This window comes from Scyliorhinus torazame, chromosome 7, assembly GCF_047496885.1.
Source record: "Scyliorhinus torazame isolate Kashiwa2021f chromosome 7, sScyTor2.1, whole genome shotgun sequence".
Taxonomy (NCBI): Eukaryota; Metazoa; Chordata; class Chondrichthyes; order Carcharhiniformes; family Scyliorhinidae; genus Scyliorhinus; species Scyliorhinus torazame.
The window spans coordinates 21,983,536-22,003,121 of NC_092713.1; the positions used below are offsets into that span (position 1 = coordinate 21,983,536).

Sequence of the window (19,586 nt, forward strand, 5' to 3'; positions counted from 1 at the left end):
CTTGGTCAGTGAGAACAAACACACTCACTGCTTTGTGGAAAACCACCATTCAGTCCACAAGTGTGACGCTGAGCTTCCACTGACCTGACATTTAAATGTTTATGGTCGCGGAATTAGGTGTCAATGGCTGGGCCAGGATTCATTCACCTTTCCAAATTTCCCCTGAGGTGGTGCTGGTGAGCTGCCTTCTTGAACCGCTGCAGTCCATGTGGTGTAGGTACACCCACTGTGCTGCCGGGGAGGGATCATCAGGATTCTGACCCAGTGACAGTGAAGGAACTGTGATATAGTCCTGAGTTATAGTCCATGACTATGATTTAGTGGTCATCACTGAAACATGGTTAAAGGATGGTCACGGCTGGGAGTTAAATATCCGAGGGTATCAAACTATTCGGAAGGACAGAGTGGATGGTAAGGGAGGTGGTGTAGCTTTGTTATTTAAGGATGGCATCCGGGCAATAGTAAGGGATGACATTGGTGCTATGGGGGATAAGGTTGAATCCATTTGGGTGGAAATCAGGAATTGTAAGGTGAAAAAGTCACTGATAGGAGTAGTCTCTTGGCCACCAAATAGTAACAATATGGTGGGGCAAGCAATAAACAAAGAAATAACTGATGCATGTGGAAATGGTACAGCAATTATCATGGGGGATTTTAATTTACATGTCGATTGGTTGAACCAGGTCGGTCAAGGCAGCCTTGAGAAGGAGTTTATAGAATGTATCCGCGATAGTTTCCTAGAACAGTATGTAATGGAACCTACGAGGGAACAAGCGGTCTTAGATCTGGTCCTGTGTAATGAGACAGGATTTATTAATGATCTCATAGTTAGGGATCCTCTCGGAAGGAGTGATCACAATGTGGTGGAATTTAAAATACAGATGGACGGTGAGAGGGTAAAATCAAACACTAGTGTTTTGTGCTTAAACAAAGGAGATTACAATGGGATGAGAGAAGAACTAGCGAAGGTAGTCTGGGAGCAAAGACTTTATGGTGAAACAGTTGAGGAACAGTGGAGAATCTTCCAAGCCATTTTTCACAGCGCTCAGCAAAGGTTTATACCAACAAAAAGGAAGGACGGTAGAAAGAGGGAAGATCGACCGTGGATATCTAAGGAATTAAGGGAGAGTATCAAATTGAAGGAAAAAGCATACAAAGTGGCAAAGATTAGTGGGAGACTAGAGGACTGGGAAATCTTTAGGGGGCACCAGAAAGCTACTAAAACAGCTATAAAGAAGAGTAAGATAGATGATGAGAGTAAACTTGCTCAGAATATAAAAACAGATAGTAAAAGTTTCTACAAATATATAAAACAAAAGAGAGTGGCTAAGGTAAATATTGGTCCTTTAGAGGATGAGAAAGGAGATTTAATAATGGGAGATGAGGAAATGGCTGAGGAACTGAACAGGTTTTTTGGGTCGGTCTTCACAGTGGAAGACACAAATAACATGCCAGTGACTGATAGAAATGATACTATGACAGGTGAGGACCTTGAGATGATTGTTATCGCTAAGGAGGTAGTGATGGGCAAGCTAATGGGACTAAAGGTAGACAAGTCTCCTGGCCCTGATGGAATGCATCCCAGAGTGCTAAAAGAGATGGCTAGGGAAATTGCAAATGCACTAGTGATAATTTACCAAAATTCACTAGACTCTGGGGTGGTCCCGGCGGATTGGAAATTACAAACGTGACACCACTGTTTAAAAAAGGAGGTAGGCAGAAAGCGGGTAATTATAGGCCAGTGAGCTAAACTTCGGGAGTAGGGACGATGCTGGAATCTATCATCAAGGAAGAAATAGTGAGACATCTGGATGGAAATTGTTCCATTGGGCAGATGCAGCATGGGTTCATAAAGGGCAGGCCGTGCCTAACTAATTTAGTGGAATTTTCTGAGGACATTACCCGTGCGGTAGATAGCGGGGAGCCAATGGATGTGGTATATCTGGATTTCCAGAAAGCCTTTGACAAGGTGCCACACAAAAGGTTGCTGCATAAGATAAAGATGCATGGCATTAAGGGTAAAGTAGTAGCATGGATAGAGGATTGGTTAATTAATAGAAAGCAAAGAGTGGGGATTAATGGGTGTTTCTCTGGTTGGCAATCAGTAGCTAGTGGTGTCCCTCAGGAATCAGTGTTGGGCCCACAATTGTTCATAATTTACATAGATGATTTGGAGTTGGGGACTAAGGGCAATGTGTCTAAGTTTGCAGACGACACTAAGATGAGTGGTAAAGCAAAAAATGCAGAGGATATTGGAAGTCTGCAGAGGGATTTGGATAGGTTAAGTGAATGGGCTAGGGTCTGGCAGATGGAATACAATGTTGACAAATGTGAGGTTATCCATTTTGGTAGAAATAACAGCAAAAGGGATTATTATTTAAATGATAAAATATTAAAACATGCTGCTGTGCAGAGAGACCTGGGTGTGCTAGTGCATGAGTCGCAAAAAGTTGGTTTACAGGTGCAACAGGTGATTAAGAAGGCAAATGGAATTTTGTCCTTCATTGCTAGAGGGATGGAGTTTAAGACTAGGGAGGTTATACTGCAATTGTATAAGGTGTTAGTGAGGCCACACCTGGAGTATTGTGTTCAGTTTTGATCTCCTTACCTGAGAAAGGACGTACGGGCGCTGGAGGGTATGCAGAGGAGATTCACTAGGTTAATCCCAGAGCTGAAGGGGTTGGATTACGAGCAGAGGTTGAGTAGACTGGGACTGTCCTTGTTGGAATTTAGAAGGATGAGGGGGGATCTTACAGAAACATATAAAATTATGAAGGGAATAGATAGGATAGATGCGGGCAGGTTGTTTCCACTGGCGGGTGAAAGCAGAACTAGGGGAAATAAGGGGAAGTAGATTTAAGACTGAGTTTAGGAGGAACCTCTTCACCCAAAGGGTTGTGGATCTATGGAATTCCTTGCCCAGTGAAGCAGTAGAGGCTCCTTCATTAAATGTTTTTAAGATAAAGATAGATAGTTTTTTGAAGAATAAAGGGATTAAGGGTTCTGGTATTCGGGCCGGAAAGTGGAGCTGAGTCCACAAAAGATCAGCCATGATCTCATTGAATGGCGGAGCAGGCTCGAGGGGCCAGATGGCCTACTCCTGCTCCTAGTTCTTATGTTCTTGTGAGTTAGAATGGTGAGAGCCTTGGAGGGAGTGGAACATGAGGATGTGAGTTTTATAAATCGAGATGTTGGTGGACTGGGAGCCAAAGTAGGTCAGCGGGTGATGGCTGAGGGGGACATCCTGTTTTTTTTTGCAGGAGCTGTGACATTCCCTTCGTACCTGTCCTTCCCGGTCTCCCTCTTGAAGAGTTCGTCAAAGTGCAGCATCTTCTGGCGTGTGATGGTGTGCAGCTTGAGCTTGGGCCGAATGCGGCGGATGAGCTGCAGGTGGTTATAAAGCCACCCCTTGCCGTCCCTCCTCATGCAGCTGCTGGGGCCCCAGAAGATGAATGCCGTGTCCTGGGTGGCGTTGAGGAGCTCGCTGCCCTTTTGCAGCAGTCGCTGGAGGCTGGAGTGGGCCACCACCCGGAGACTCGTCCGCTGGCCCACGTCCTCCTGGTAGCCCCGCGTGGGCGCGTCGTTCATCCTGATGACGCACTCTGCGCGGTCGATCTGAGCTCCGCGCCCGCTCCCGATGAGTTGCCCGGAGCTGGTGACCAGAGCACAGTCGTGACAGTGGAGCCGCAGATCCTGAAACAAAGAAAAACAACATCTAGGTTAATCCTCTGCCAAAACAAAGGGAAAGTCTGCCAGCTCCGCGGCATTTCAGCCAATAGCTGTGGCTCAATGGATCCCCTCACACCTCGCCTGACTCAGAACGTTGGGGGTTCACATCCGCTGCAGGGACTTGGGCACATAATCTACGGCGGACACTCCCACCGGGGGAGTGCTACAGGGTCAGAAGTGTTAAGTCAAGGGTCTATCTGCCGCCTCAAGTGGACGTAAAGGATCCCGTGGCACAACGTCAAAGAAGAGCAGCATTTCTACCCCCAGTGTCCTGTCCTATATTTATTTTTCAACCAACATCATTTAAAAAAAGATAATTTGATCTTCAACGTATTGCTGTTCGCAAAATGGCTGCGGTGTTTTCCACATTGCAGCAGTGACTTGCCAAAAACTTACTTAATAATAATAAATAATCTTTATTATTGTCACAAGTAGGCTTACATTAACTCTGCAATGAGGTTACTGTGAAAAGCCCCTAGTCGCCACACTCCGGCGCCTGTTCGGGTACACAGAGGGAGAATTCAGAATGTCCAATTCACCTAACAGCACGTCTTTCGGGACTTGTGGGAGGAAACCGGAGCACCCGGAGGAAACCCACGCAGACACGGGGAGAACGTGCAGATTCCGCACAGACAGTGACCCAGCCGGGAATCGAACCTGGGACCCTGGAGCTGTGAAGCCACCGTGCTAACCACTGTGCTACCATGCTGCCCACTATGTCTATATGACTATGATGTACTTTGGGACCTCCTAAAACTGTGAAAGGCTTCACACTCCGCACTCTTTTTTAATCTTTTACACAACAAGTTACTTTGGAACAAGGACAGAGGATGCTGGAGAATCCGGCAGGTCTGGTAAGCATCTATTAGGAGAGAAAGCAGACTGGGCGCTTCAAGTCCTTTCGCTCTTCATCAGAACTTTGGAGAACTATAACTGGGAAGCAGGTAAACTTGGAAGTGTCAATAAGCACAATCCCACAGACCTTTCTTTGGTGATCATGGTTGACCTACTTGTGACAATAAAGATTATTTATTTATGTAGGCCAGACCGGGCAAGGACGGCAGATTTCCTTCCCTGGAGGACATTAGTGAACCAGATGGGTTTTCACGACAATCATAGAATCATTGAATTTACAGTGCAGAAGGAGGCCATTCGGCCCATCAGGTCTGCACTGACCATTGAAAAGAGCACCCTACTTAAGCCCCGTGCCTCCACCCTATCCTCGTAATCCAGTAACCCGACCAAACCTTTTTGGTCAATCCACCTATCCCGCACATTTTTGGATTGTGGGAGGAAACCGGGCCACCCGGAGGAAACCCACGCAGGCACGGGGAGAATGTGCAGACTACCCAAGCCGGGAATCGAACCTGAGACCCTGGTGCTGCGAAGCAACTGTGCTAACCACAATGCTAGCGTGCTGCCCTGGTATGGTTTCATGGTCAGTATTAGACTTTTAATTCCAGATTTGTACTGAATTCAAATGTCACCACCTGCCCTGCTGGGATTCGAACCCGGGACCCCAAAGCATTGCCCTGGGTCTCTGGATTACTAGTCCAGTGACAAGACCACTACACCATCGTCTCCCCTATCTTCCATCTCCATAACATCAGACTCTGTCCCTGTGTCGGCTCATCGGCCGCTGAAACCCTTGTCTCCTCTCGACTGATTCTAAGACACTCCGAGCCTTGGCGTGCCATTTACTCTTGCGGCTGAAGAAAAGTTATTCATCATTCCTAAAGGGAGATTCTTCCTGAAATACAGCTGTTAAGAGGGAACCGAATGTACATTTGATGCACTGCGCCATCAGGTAGAAAATCTTCAGTGGAGGCAATCGTTCCAGCGACATTTCACACCGAGGAAGGGTGACAAGGCAGCCCAATGAACAAATTACTCTCCACACTTTTGAGTGCGACATACAGCACTCACGAACATAATGTTACATTTCTCGTTAAAATTAACGAGCTGGTTAGTTTAGTTACTGTACTGCTGCTGGTAGCAAAGCTTGACCTTTATTCACTGCGTGCAAAGCCTTTTCAGGGTTTTCATTTGTCACTGGCCCTTAACCTGAACTGTACTGCATCTCCATTTCAGACAAGGGGAACGTACTTATCTGTCGCCTTACAGAGAGGAGAAATATGTTGTACAACGTCTTTCTCTGGGGCAGCACGGTAGCATTGTGGTTAGCACAATTGCTTCACAGCTCCAGGGTCCCAGGTTCGATTCCCGGTTTGGTTCGCTGTCTGTGCGGAGTCTGCACGTTCTCCCCGTGTGTGCGTGGGTCTCCTCCGGGCGCTCCGGTTTCCTACATGTTTCCCACAGTCCAAAGATGTGCAGGTTAGGTGGATTGGCCATGCTAAATTGCCCTTAGTGTCCAAAATTGCCCTTAGTGTTGGGTGGGGTAACTGGGTTGTGGGGATAGGGCGGAGATGTGGGCTTGGGTAGGGTGCTCTTTCCGGGAGCTGGTGCGGTCTAGATGGGCCGAATGGCCTCCTTCTGCACTGTAAATTCTATGATGATGAAGATCACAATCCAATTCCCTCTTAAATCCTTCGATTGGCCTGCCTTCATCACAGATAGTGCATTCCAGCTCCCACCACTCGCTGCAAGAAAACATTTCCCTTCATGTCTCCATTGGGCTTTAAACTATGATATTTCCCACCTAATCTTTTCAAAATATTTTTAAACTTCATTTACGGGATGTGGGCGTCGCTGGTTATGCCAGCTTTTATTGCCCATCCCTAATTGTCCTTCAGAGGTGGCGGTGAGTTGCCTTCTTTAACCGCTGCAGTCCCTGAGGTGTAGGTACACCCACAATGCTGTTAGGAAGGGAGTTCCAGGATTTTGACCCATCGACAGTGAAGGAACGGCGATATATTTCCAAGTCAGGGTGGTGAGTGACTTGGAGGGGAACCTCCAGGTGGTGGGGTTCCCAGGCATCTGCTGCTCTTGTCCTTCTAGATGGTAGTGGCCGTGGGTTTGGAAGGTGATGTCTAAGGAACCTTGGTAAGTTATTGCTGTGCATCTTGTAGATGGTGCACACGGCTGCCACTGGTTGTCGGTGGTGGAGAGTTTGAATGTTGATGGAAGGGGAAGCAATCACGCACCCTGCCTTGTCCTGGATGGTGTTGAGCTTCTTGAGTGATGTTGGGAGCTGCACTCATCCAGGCAAGTGGAGAGTATCCCATAACACTCCTGACATGTGCCTTGTAGATGGTGGACAGGCTTTGGGAGGGTCAGGAGGTGAGTTGCTCGCCATAGGATTCCTAGCCTTTGACCTACCCTGGTAGCCACAGTATTAATGTGGCTAGTCCAGTTCAGTTTCTGATCAATGGTAACCCCCAGCATGTTGATTATGGGGATTCAGCGATGACAATGCCTTTGAATGTCATGGGGCGATGGCTAGATCCTCTCTTCTCGGAGATGGTCATTGCCTGGCACTTGTGTAGCGTGAATGTAACTTGCCACTTGTCAGCCCAAGCCTGGATATTGACCAGGTCTTGCTGCATTTGGACATAGGCTGCCTCGTTATCTGCGGAGTTGTCAATGGTGCTGAACATTGTGCTGTTATCTGCAAACATCCCAGCTTCTGACCTTATGATTGGAAGGAAGTCACTGATGAAGCAGCTGAAGATGGTCAGGCCGAGGACACTATCCTGAGGAGGTAGTTGCACTTGTTGTTTTCGGTGCCGGGTGGTCCGTCCGGTTTCATTCCTTTTTTGTGTTTTCATAGCGGGTGAATACAACTGAGTGTCTCGCTCGGCCATTTCAGAGGGCATGTGATAGTCAACCACATAGCTGTGAGTCTGGAGTCACATGTCGGCCAGACCAGGTAAGGGCGGCAGATTTCCTTCGCTAAAGGACGTTGGTGAACCAGATGGATTTTTACGACAATCGTTTCATGGTCATCATTAGACTTTTAAAAGTCCAGATATTTTATTGAGTTTAAATTTCAACACATTCTGCAGTGGGATTCGAACCCAGATCATTATCCTGGGTCTCTGGATTACTAAATCAGTGACAATGATGCCACTATGCCTCCTCTGATACAACACCCCGTGTTATTTACTCACCTACTCTATACAACACCCAGTGTTATTTACTCACCTGCTCTATACAACACCCCGTGTTATTTACTCACCTCCTCTATACGACACCCCGTGTTATTTACTCACCTCCTCTATACACCCCCCGTGTTATTTACTCACCTACTCTATACAACACCCCGTGTTATTTACTCACCTACTCTATACAACACCACATGTTATTTACTCACCTACTCTATACAACACCCCGTGTTATTTACTCACCTACTCTATACAACACCCCGTGTTATTTACTCACCTACTCTATACAACACCCCATGTTATTTACTGACCTACTCTATACAGCTCCCCATGTTATTTACTCACCTCCTCTATACAACACCCCGTGTTATTTACTCACCTACTCTATACAACACCCCGTGTTATTTACTCACCTACTCTATACAACACCCCGTGTTATTTACTCACATACTCTATACAACACCCTGTGTTATTTACTGACCTACTCTATACAGCACCCCATGTTATTTACTCACCTCCTCTATACAACACCCCGTGTTATTTACTCACCTACTCTATACAACACCACATGTTATTTACTCGACTACTCTATACAACACACCGTGTTATTTACTCACCTCCTCTATACAACACCCCGTGTTATTTACTCACCTCCTCTATACAACACCCCGTGTTATTCACTCACCTCCTCTATACAATACCCCGTGTTATTTACTCACCTACTCTATACAACACCCCGTGTTATTTACTCACCTACTCTATACAACACCCCATGTTATTTACTCACCTCCTCTATACAATACCCCGTGTTATTTACTCACCTCCTCTATACAACACCCCGTGTTATTTACTCACCTACTCTATACAACACCCCGTGTTATTTACTCACCTACTCTATACAACACCCCATGTTATTTACTCACCTCCTCTATACAATACCCCGTGTTATTTACTCACCTACTCTATACAACACCCCGTGTTATTTACTCACTTACTCTATACAACACCCCATGTTATTTACTCACCTCCTCTATACAACACCCCGTGTTATTTACTCACCTCCTCTATACAACAACCCGTGTTATTTACTCACCTACTCTATACAACACCCCGTGTTATTTACTCGCCTCCTCTATACAACACCCTGTGTTATTTACTCACCTCCTCTATACAACACCCCGTGTTATTTACTCACCTCCTCTATACAACACCACATGTTATTTACTCGCCTACTCTATACAACACACCGTGTTATTTACTCACCTCCTCTATACAACACCCCGTGTTATTTACTCACCTCCTCTATATAACACCCCGTGTTATTTACTCACCTCCTCTATACAACACCCCGTGTTATTTACTCACCTCCTCTATACAACACCCCATGTTATTTACTCACCTACTCTATACAACACCCTGTGTTATTTACTCACCTCCTCTATACAACACCCCGTGTTATTTACTCACCTACTCTATACAACACCCCATGTTATTTACTCACCTCCTCTATACAACACCCCGTGTTATTTACTCACCTACTCTATACAACACCCCATGTTATTTACTCGCCTACTCTATACAACACCCCGTGTTATTTACTCACCTACTCTATACAACACCCCGTGTTATTTACTCACCTACTCTATACAACACCCCATGTTATTTACTCGCCTACTCTATACAACACCCCGTGTTATTTACTCACCTACTCTATACAACACCCCATGTTATTTACTGACCTACTCTATACAGCACCCCATGTTATTTACTCACCTCCTCTATACAACACCCCGTGTTATTTACTCACCTACTCTATACAACACCCCGTGTTATTTACTCACCTACTCTATACAACACCCCATGTTATTTACTGACCTACTCTATACAGCACCCCATGTTATTTACTCACCTCCTCTATACAGCACCCCATGTTATTTACTCACCTACTTTATACAACACCCCGTGTTATTTACTCACCTACTCTATACAACACCCCATGTTATTTACTGACCTACTCTATACAGCACCCCATGTTATTTACTCACCTACTCTATACAACACCCAGTGTTATTTACTCACCTCCTCTATACAACACCCCGTGTTATTTACTCACCTCCTCTATACAGCACCCCATGTTATTTACACACCTATTCTATACAACACCCCGTGTTATTTCCCCTCTTACTCTATACAACACCCCGTGTTATTTACTCACCTCCTCTATACAGCACCCCATGTTATTTACACACCTACTCTATACAACACCCCATTTTATTTCTCCTCTTTGACTTGCAAAGGATTCAGATCTGACACCATTTGGTTGCGATAAATCTCTTTACTGTGGCTACCAGGGTAGGTCACACTGCAGATAAAAATCACTGAGGAAGAAAGGGAACGGGTGACCGCCAGACAGAGGAAGAGTAGGAAGACAGTGCAGGACTAGGCGCAGGAGTAGGCCATAGGCCCCTCGAGCCTGCTCCGCCATTCAATGAGATCATGGCTGATCAGGTTCATGGCACCGTGGCTGGCTCTGCTGCGCAGGAGGGAAGGAAAAAGAGTGGCAGAGCTATAGTGATAGGGGATTCGATTGTAAGGGGAATAGACAGGCGTTTCTGCGGCTGCGAACTAGACTCCAGGATGGTGCGTTGCCTCCCTGGTGCAAGGGTCAAGGCAGTCTCGCAGTGGCTGCAGGACATTTTGGAGGGGGAGGGTGAACAGCCAGCTGTCGTGGTGCATATAGGCACCAGCAATATAGGTGAATAAAGGGATGGGGTCCTACATGCTGAATTTAGGGAGTTAGGAGCTAAACTAAAAAGTAGGACCTCAAAAATAGTAATCCCGGGATTGCTACCGGTGCCACGTGCTAGTCAGAGTAGGAATGACAGGATAGCTAAGAATAATACGTGGCTTGAGGGATAGTACAAGAGGGAGGGTTTCAAATTCCTGGGACACTGGAACCGGTTCTGGGAGAGGTGGGACCATTACAAATCGCCTGGGCAGGACTGGAACCAATGTCTGAGGGGGGTCGTTTGTTAGTGCAGTTGGGGAGGGTTTAAGCTAATGTGGCAGGGGGATGGGAACCCATGCAGGAAGTTGGAGGGAAATAAGGTGGGGACAGAAACAAAAGGCAGCAAAGGGAAAAGTGGAAGGCAGAGAAAACAAAAACAAAAATCAAAAAGGGCCACATTACATCATAATTCGAAAAGGGCCATAAATGTCAAAAACACAAGCCTGGAGGCTCTGTGTCTCATTACGAGCAGCATTTGTAATAAGGTTGATGTGTTTTTTTTTCTTTTACTTTTAAATATAAATTTAGAGTACCCAATTATTTTTTTCCAATTAAGGGGCAATTTAGCGTGGCCAATCCACCTACCCTGCACATCTTTGGGTTGTGGGGGTGAAATCCACGTAGACACGGGGAGAACGTGCAGACTCCGCACAGACAGTGACCCAAGCCGACAATTAAACCGAGGGCCCTGGCGCTGTGAAGCAACAGTGCTAACCACTGTGCTACCGAGCCGCCCACTATGTTTCTGTAATTATTGTCACACGGCAGAGATTAACAGCTCACAATGTTCAGACATTAATTCAAAATTCCTGGTTGATTTTATGTCATCGGGTGGATACTGGACAGAGTAGTGCACACTGTCATGTTCTTTAGCTGGTTGAGAGGTAATAGGCTGTGGCAGCTTTACAACCACCCACACAAGCCAGACGTCTTCTCCCTGTCTTCTAATTCTGGATCTGACTGTTAAAATCCTTTGTGCCTCATAGAATCAAAGAATTTGCAGTGCAGAAAGAGGCCATTCGGCCCATCAAGTGTGCACCGGTCCTTGGGAAGAGTATCCTTGGGAGCCCATGCCCCCACCCTGTCCCCGTAACCCAGTAACCCCACCTAACCATTTGGTCACTAAGGGCAATTTATCATGGCCAATCCACCTAACCAGCACACCTTTGGACTTGTGGGAGGAAACCGGAGCACCCGGAGGAAACCCACGCAGACACGGGGAGGAAGTGCAAACTCCTCTTTTGGAGAGCTGTCAAATTGACACCTCTCAGGTGGACATGACCGGTCCTGTGACACTATTTTGAAGAGATGCAGAAAAGTTACTTCATCTAACAGGGAACCTGATCATTATATCATTGATACTCCAGCAAGGTACCGGTCCAGTGCCCAATAGCCGAAACCCTTAGCAACAACTGCTTTTTGAATATTGGTTTTGAGGCTATGCTCATCAAGTTAGCCCCCCTGCCCCCTCATCCCCTCTTTTCCCCCATCCTCCTCCCCCCAATAATCCCTCTCCCCATTTCCCTGCTCCCCCATCCCCTCCTCCGCCCACCCCTATTTCCCTCCTTCCTTCCCCTCTTTCCCCCCCCCCCCCAATCAGACAGGCCCCTAGCCGACCACCCTCTTCCACCCTTCAAGGGCCTGTGTAACATCTCCCCAGGGTGGTTGGGCCTGTGTGGGCACTGTCAGCGGGTCACTGAACAAGGCAGGAGAGTGACGATCACTGGCTGTGAGGAAAGATCTGGTGCTCCTCAGTTTCTGCAAAGGTCTGTCTCCTGTCTTTTTACTGACTGCGCTCACACCCATCCACCGAACGGGGTCTGCATCGGGGGCGTTTGATCTTGGTAACACTGTGCCCCGGGGTAGGGGGGGCAGGTTTGGGGGAAGAGGAGGGCAATAAGGGTGGGGGGGGGGGGGGGTGTAGCAAGCCCACTGCACATGTCTCAGCTGTAACATGTTTTAATGGTGAACATTTGACATTTCCATTCCCCCCAACTACAGATAGTGACCCCTCATTGCTCCTCACTCTTCTTGATCCTTCACAGTCTACCCAACATGCCAATCATCCAATCGTTTTTATCCACACTCGCTCAAATTTTGGGTTTCCTGCTCAGTAGCAAATGCATGCACCCTAAATTAATTGTCTGGCGACATTGCTCGCCGTGTCCCCCCCCACCTCCAAACCCCCACCCCGGCCACCTCCAACCCCCCCCCCCCCGGGCACCTAGCATCCTCTTCAACCTGGACTATTAGTCACCTAATTGTTGCACTTATTAAATTTAGTTCATTGTTGTTTGCTAACAGACAATAATAGTTTAGTACGATACCATTCACAAGTTCCAGTTACTCATTAACGACAAGGACTTGCCCAAGACCCCCTATTCCTATCCCCCACAACAGCATATCATAAGATCAAACAGGAAAATAATTAGTTGTTAATTGAGCTGCACCCTTTCTTTGGTCACATGATGACCGAAACCCATCGCTCCGAGGAGGCGTCATCCTCGAATGGAAGGGAAGGCGACAGTGTCAAAATGGTTGGAATTGTTTGAAATTTGGAATTCTTGCATTTGTCCCGGTGAGTGCGAGATGAAAAGCTTCAGCAACCTGGGTCTCTGCTCAGTAATATACATATTAGTAAATTAATCCATGATAACATTATACTCCACACTAGAGGACTCTATAAAACACTCACTGCTATTAACCCACCTCTACACAAGAAAGAAAGAGGATTTATGTTGCATTATTCTGCACATTATATTATCCTAAAATGCCTCCCAGCCAAATTAGTTTTGATGTTTAGTGGGTGTTGCAATGCAGGGAAATACAGCAGTTCAGTTGATTTGTAGCTAGCTAGAAATGTAAAAGCAGACAGCAAGAGTTTCCACAGGTACTTACAAAGGAAAAGAGTCAGTGAAGTGAGTGTAGGTCCTCGAGGGAGTGACAATGAGGGCGTTAATAGACAACAAATAAACGGTAGACAAAAATGAACAAATAATTTATTGCTGTCTTTATTGTAGAGGATACAAAAAACATTCGAGTAAGAGCTGTAAATCAGGATGTCAAAGGGAAAGGGGAACTTGGTGAAGTTACAATGGACACGATCCATTGGCCACGCTGCTCTCGGAAAAGCAGCTTGTGGCGCAGTGTGAAATGAAATGAAGTGAAAATGAAATGAAATGAAAACCGCTTATTGTCACAAGTGGGCTTCAAATGAAGTTACTGTGAAAAGCCCCTAGTCGCCACATTCCGGTACCTGTTCGGGGAGGCTGGTGCAGGAATTGAACCGCGCTGCTGGCCTGCCTTGGTTGGCTTTCAAAGCCAGCGATTTAGCCCTGTGCTAAACAGAAATGAAATGCAGTGTGGCCGATAAAAGCTGGGAGACCCAGCGCCCGGGATCTACCCGGCTCGCAACACCTCGCGAGATCGAACGCGATCACGCAAGAGGTTGCAATGTAAATCCCACCCATTGTGGGCGTGGTCACCTTTTGGCAAATCTGCATATTGAAGCGAGACAGCTAGTCTCACTTTAATGTGCAGATTCCGAATACCCGAGGCTTTGGGATTCATCCCCTTTGCTTTGGAGACCTCAGGCGAGCGTTGTTTGGTACTGGTCTCAGCAAAAGGGGACCAGAGGGAACGGCACTCGTGGGGGTCTTCCAGAGGACTGGAGGCCCATAGCTGCATGCCCTTTGGGCAAGGTGGTGCCCTGGCACTGCTGGTGCCACCTGGGAACCTGGCAGTGCTGGCCTGCACCCTGGCACTGCCAAGAAGCCCAGGTAGCACTTCCTGCTGGCATGTGCACTGCTGGGTGGCACTGCTAAGGTGCAAACCTGGCATTTTTTTGTGTGCATGCTACTGGGCTGGGGGTGCCCTGTGTGGGTGTTTCAGGGTGTGTGCCAGGGACCCTCCCATAATGTGTTCAGGTTGGGGGAGGTTAGAGGTTGCTTTAGGGACCTCGGAGATCAGTACGTCATTTAGAAATCAAAGGTTATCAGGGGTATAGAACTGGAAACATCGATCAACAATTGGCTCGATGGGCTGAATGGCTTACTTCTGTTCCTATTTTGTACCTTTGTACACAGCAGGATCCCACAAAACAATGAGTTAAATTACCAGATACTTTAGTTTTAATGGTATTGGTTGAGGGATAATGATTGGCCAAGACACCAAGAACATTTACCGGCTGTGATGCAATAAGTGCACTCTTAGCACAAAGTCAGAAGTTTGTGGGTTCAAGTCCCAGTCCAGGACTTGTGCATAAAATCAAGGTTGATACCTCAGTGCAGTACTGAGGGAGTACTGACCCGTCCGAGGTTTGTCTTTTGGATAGCGTGTTAGACAGAGACCCTGTTCAGATAGATGTAAAAGATCCCATGACACTATTTTGAAGAGGAGCAAGAGGGTTCTTCCTGGCGTTTGTCATGATATGCAGACATGCACATAATGAGATACAGACAGGCAGCTAATGAACACTGAGAACAGGACATAACCAGTCAGCAGGCAGAACACTTGGGAGTGGTTTCCCACTATAAAAGGCACTCACACTCTACCTCTTTTCACTAGGGACATCTACAGAGTGAGTCTGGTGTATATATCACGTAGCGCATACAGCACGTGGCTAAGAGCTAGTCTGGCTCAGTCAGACAGAGAGACCACACTTAGGTTAGCAGAGAGTCGAACTCACAGAGAACTGTGCTAACTGTGTGACAGGTTCAATAAATCAAATTAAACTAACTTCAAGGTCTGGAGTCTATTTCAGTTATAGCTGCATCCATTTGCAGGCCGTGTTACCTCAGTGTGCTTAACACGACATGGTACCAGTAGTAGACTGCTATCCTTAGGCGGTTTACCTCAATCTGTTCTGTGACGACCAGCAAATGCATCCCGGCACCATGGAGAAGATCCAGCCTCCTCAACAGCTGCGGACCTCCGGCAATCTCAGTGCCAACTGGCGGACTTTCAAGCAAAGGTTTCTGCTGTACATCGCAGCCTCAGACCTCGAGGGTGCGTCTGATACAAGAAAGATCGCGCTTCTCCTCTCGACTGCGGGTGATCAAGCCATCCAAATCTTTAACTTGTTTAACTTCACCGAAGTCCAGGACAGGACAAAGTTTCAGACCATCCTGGACAAGTTTGATAGTCATTGTGAAGTGGACACCAATGAAATCTTCGAGCGCTATATATTCAAACAACGTCTACAAGGTAAAGAGGAATCTTTCAACTCCTTCCTAACTAATCTCCGTCTACTAGCGCTGTCCTGCAACTTTGGTGATATTGCTGACTCCATGATCAGAGACCAAATCGTTTTCGGCGTTCACTCTGATCCTCTGAGAGAGCAGCTTTTAAAAATCAAGCATATGACCCTGTCAGTCGCGGTTGAAACGTGTACAGTGCATGAGCATGCCAAAAATCGGTATTCCCAATACAAATCGGCTGAAACTGAGAAACCTGCCCCCCACGAGGCAGAGAGTGTGCAGGCCATCGCCCGGATGCAGCGCCTCAGCCTTGATGAAAGCGGCCATTTCACGCGCTCTTCCCGGAGCCCCACGCATGCGCGATGCGAATGGGATAACGAAGCGGCCGATCACCACGCTGCGCAGGTGCGAACGTCTGCCGAAAGCACTGTGCACGTGCGACAACGCACGGAGCGTAATGACGTCATAACGTGCCCAAACTGTGGCACTGCCCACTTAAAGAAACACCGCCCTGCAAGAGGCAGGCGCTGTTTAAATTGCGGAAAGACTGGACACAATGCAGCCTTGTGCAGGTCTGCACCACCAGTCAAGGGCCAGCGCTCCCAATTCCAACGCAGGCACGTTCGGAGTGTCCAACAAGGTTTACAGGATTCTGATCCTGGCAGCATTACGGATCCAGAGGACGATTGCCTGGAGTCCCCCTACCATGTGGACATCATCACCACACGTGAACATGCCTCACCGACATCGTCACGGAGCCTGCCCATCCTCACTGCGGATTCTGCGGACCAATGGCGTGCGGTGATGCAAGTAAATCAAAGCTCTATCCAGTTACAGCTGGACACAGGTGCTTCTGCCAATCTCCTGTCACAGGCAGATTTCAACCGCATCAAGAAGCCACCCAAGCTCCTTCCAGCAGCCTGCCAGCTCCTGGACTATAACGGCAATGCCTTCACAGCACTGGGATCCTGCCATCTGCTCGTCTCCAACAGGAGCATTCACGCAAGGCTAAGGTTCGAAATCGTCAAGCCAGACAGGGCCTCCTGCTCAGCGCACAGGCATGCAAGCAGCTAAACCTTGTGCAGCGGGTCAACACAATGACCTCCCCCAACGTGGATCTTCAAGCCAGCAATGACGACATCCTCACTCAGTATCCGGATGTGTTTGACGGATGGGCACTCTGCCATATCGGTACAAGATCCTGCTGTGGCCTGATGCCACGCCTGTGGTCCACGCTCCACGCAGGGTCCCGGCTCCACTGAAGGAGCGCCTGAAGGCGCAGTTGAAGGATCTTCAGGACCAGGGCATCACCTCCAAAGTCACAGAACCGACTGACTGGGTCAGCTCGATGGTCTGTGTAAAAAAGACTTCGGGGGAGCTGCGCATCTGTATTGATCCCAAGGATCTCAACCAGAATATAATGCGGGAACACTACCCCATCCTGAAGTGGGAGGAACTAACAAGTGAGATGGCACACGCCCGGTTTTTCACAAAGTTAGATGCATCGCACGGGTTCTGGCAAATCCAGCTGGATGAGTCCAGCAGAAGGCTCTGCACCTTCAACACACCGTTTGGCAGGTACTGCTATAATCGTATGCCGTTCGGCATTGTCTCGGCCTCGGAGATCTTCCATAGAATCATTGAGCAGATGATGGAGGGCATTGAACGGGTTCGTGTGTATGTCGATGACGTTATCATTTGGTCCACAACCCCCGAAGAGCACATCGCTCGTCTCCAGCAGGTATTCCGCCGTGTCCATGCCAATGGCCTCAAGCTGAACAGGGCCAAGTGTTGCTTTGGCATGTTAACTCTCAAGTTCTTGGGTGACCAGATATCTCAGCAGGGTGTGCGCCCGGATGCAGACAAGGTCAAGGCCATCAAAGCCATGAAGACCCCTGTAGACAAAGAGGCGGTGCTGCGCTTCCTAGGAATGGTGAACTTCTTGGGCAAGTTTATCCCAAACCTGGCCTCACACACCACGGCCCTCAGACACCTGGTGAAAAAGTCCACTGCCTTTGAGTGGCAGGCAGCTCATCAAGCAGAGTGGTTGGAGCTGAAAGCCAAGCTCACCACTGCACCTGTATTGCCCTTTTTTGACCCTGACAGGGAAACGGAAATCTCGACAGATGCGAGCCAGGAAGGCATCGGTGCGGTGTTGCTCCAGCGCGATGACACCTCATCCTGGCCACCGGTTGCCTACGCATCACGGGCGATGACACCCACCGAGCAGCGGTACGCCCAAATTGAAAAGGAATGCCTGGGCCTTCTCACTGGAATTCTCAAGTGCCACGATTATGTCTACGGCCGGCCGACGTTCACTGTCGAGACGGATCATAGGCCTCTGGTCCACATTATCCACAAGGACCTGAACAACATGACACCCCGGCTGCAGCGCATCCTCCTCAGGCTCAGACGGTATGACTTTGAGCTCATGTACACACCTGGCAAGGTGCTCATTATTGCGGATGCCGTGTCCCGCTCCATAATCTTGCCTGTGACCCGCCAGCATTCGTCCAACAGATCGAATCACAGGTGCAGCTGTGGGCCAGCAACCTCCCGGCGTCGGATGAAAAGGTGATCCGCATTCGCGAGGAGACAGCCAAAGACCCTCTTCTGCAGCGTGTCATGCGCCACCTCGCCAATGGCTGGGTAAAGCGCAGTGCCCTAAATTCTTCAATGTGAAGGACAACCTGACGGTGGTTGACGGTATCCTCCTCAAGCTGGACCGCATTGTCATTCCACACAGTCTCCAGAGCTTGGTGCTCCGGCAAATCTACGAGGGGCATCTGGGTGTCGAGAAGTGCCGGCGCAGAGCCAGGCAAGCTGTCTACTGGCCTGGGATTAGTCAGGACATCTCAAATATGGTCCTCAACTGTCCGATCTGTCAACGCTTCCAGCCAGCACAGAACAAGGAGACGCTTCAGCAGCACAGAACCGTGACCTCCCCGTGGTCCAAGGTGGGCACCGACTCGTTCACACCAATGGTCGTGATTATGTGCTAATCATTGATTATTTTTCCAACTACCCAGAAGTTGTGAAGCTCTCGGACCTCGCATCCAAGACCGTCATCAAGGCCTGTAAGGAGACGTTCTCCAGGCATGGTATTCCACTCACTATCATGAGCGACAACGGTCCTTGCTTCAGCAGCCAAGAGTGGTCAAGATTTGCCCAGCTATATCAGTTTCATCACGTCACTTCCAGCCCACATTACCCACAGTCCAACGGGAAGATTGAGAAAGGGGTGCACATAGTGAAGCAGCTCATCTGCAAGGCCGGGGATTCTGCTTCCGATGTCAACCTTGCGCTGCTTGCGTACAGGGCAACCCCTCTGTCTACCGGCATGTCACCGGCTCAACTCCTGATGAACAGGGACCTGCGGACGACTCTTCCAGCCATACACTTGCCTGATCTGGATCACCTCCCGGTGCTGCAGGAGGTGCAGAAACCCAGGCCCGGCAAAAGCAGGGCTATGAAGCTCATGCCACCGATTTGCCCGTGTTATCCCCGGCGGATGCCGTTCGGATCAAGCTACCTGATGGAGGCTGGTCAGCTCCAGCGGTTGTTGTCCGACAGGCTACTCCTCGATCGAACGTTGTGCGTATGGCTGATGGCTCTGTTGTGCGGCGAAACAGACGGGCACTGCTCACAGTTGCTCGCCCGCAACCACATCCTTCGTTGTTTCCATCATGTTATAGTACCACCTCCTGACACCTCGAACCACAAGACCACCAGTCTGGCTGCAATCCCGCCCATCAAGGCGCCGTCGTCCCCACCACTACCTCTCCGGCGGTCGACCAGGATCAGACA

The 19,586-nt window shown here is 48.5% G+C and overlaps 1 protein-coding gene across 1 annotated transcript in view; it reads right to left on the reverse strand.

Moving 5' to 3' along the window:
- The window catches only part of st6galnac5a (ST6 (alpha-N-acetyl-neuraminyl-2,3-beta-galactosyl-1,3)-N-acetylgalactosaminide alpha-2,6-sialyltransferase 5a), a 100,118-nt gene that overhangs the window by 36,047 nt on the left and 44,485 nt on the right, over positions 1-19,586 (reverse strand). Inside the window, exon 4 of the mRNA XM_072510418.1 lies at positions 3,284-3,693. Coding sequence (XP_072366519.1) covers positions 3,284-3,693 — 410 coding nt within the window. The remainder of the gene's footprint in view (positions 1-3,283; positions 3,694-19,586) is intronic.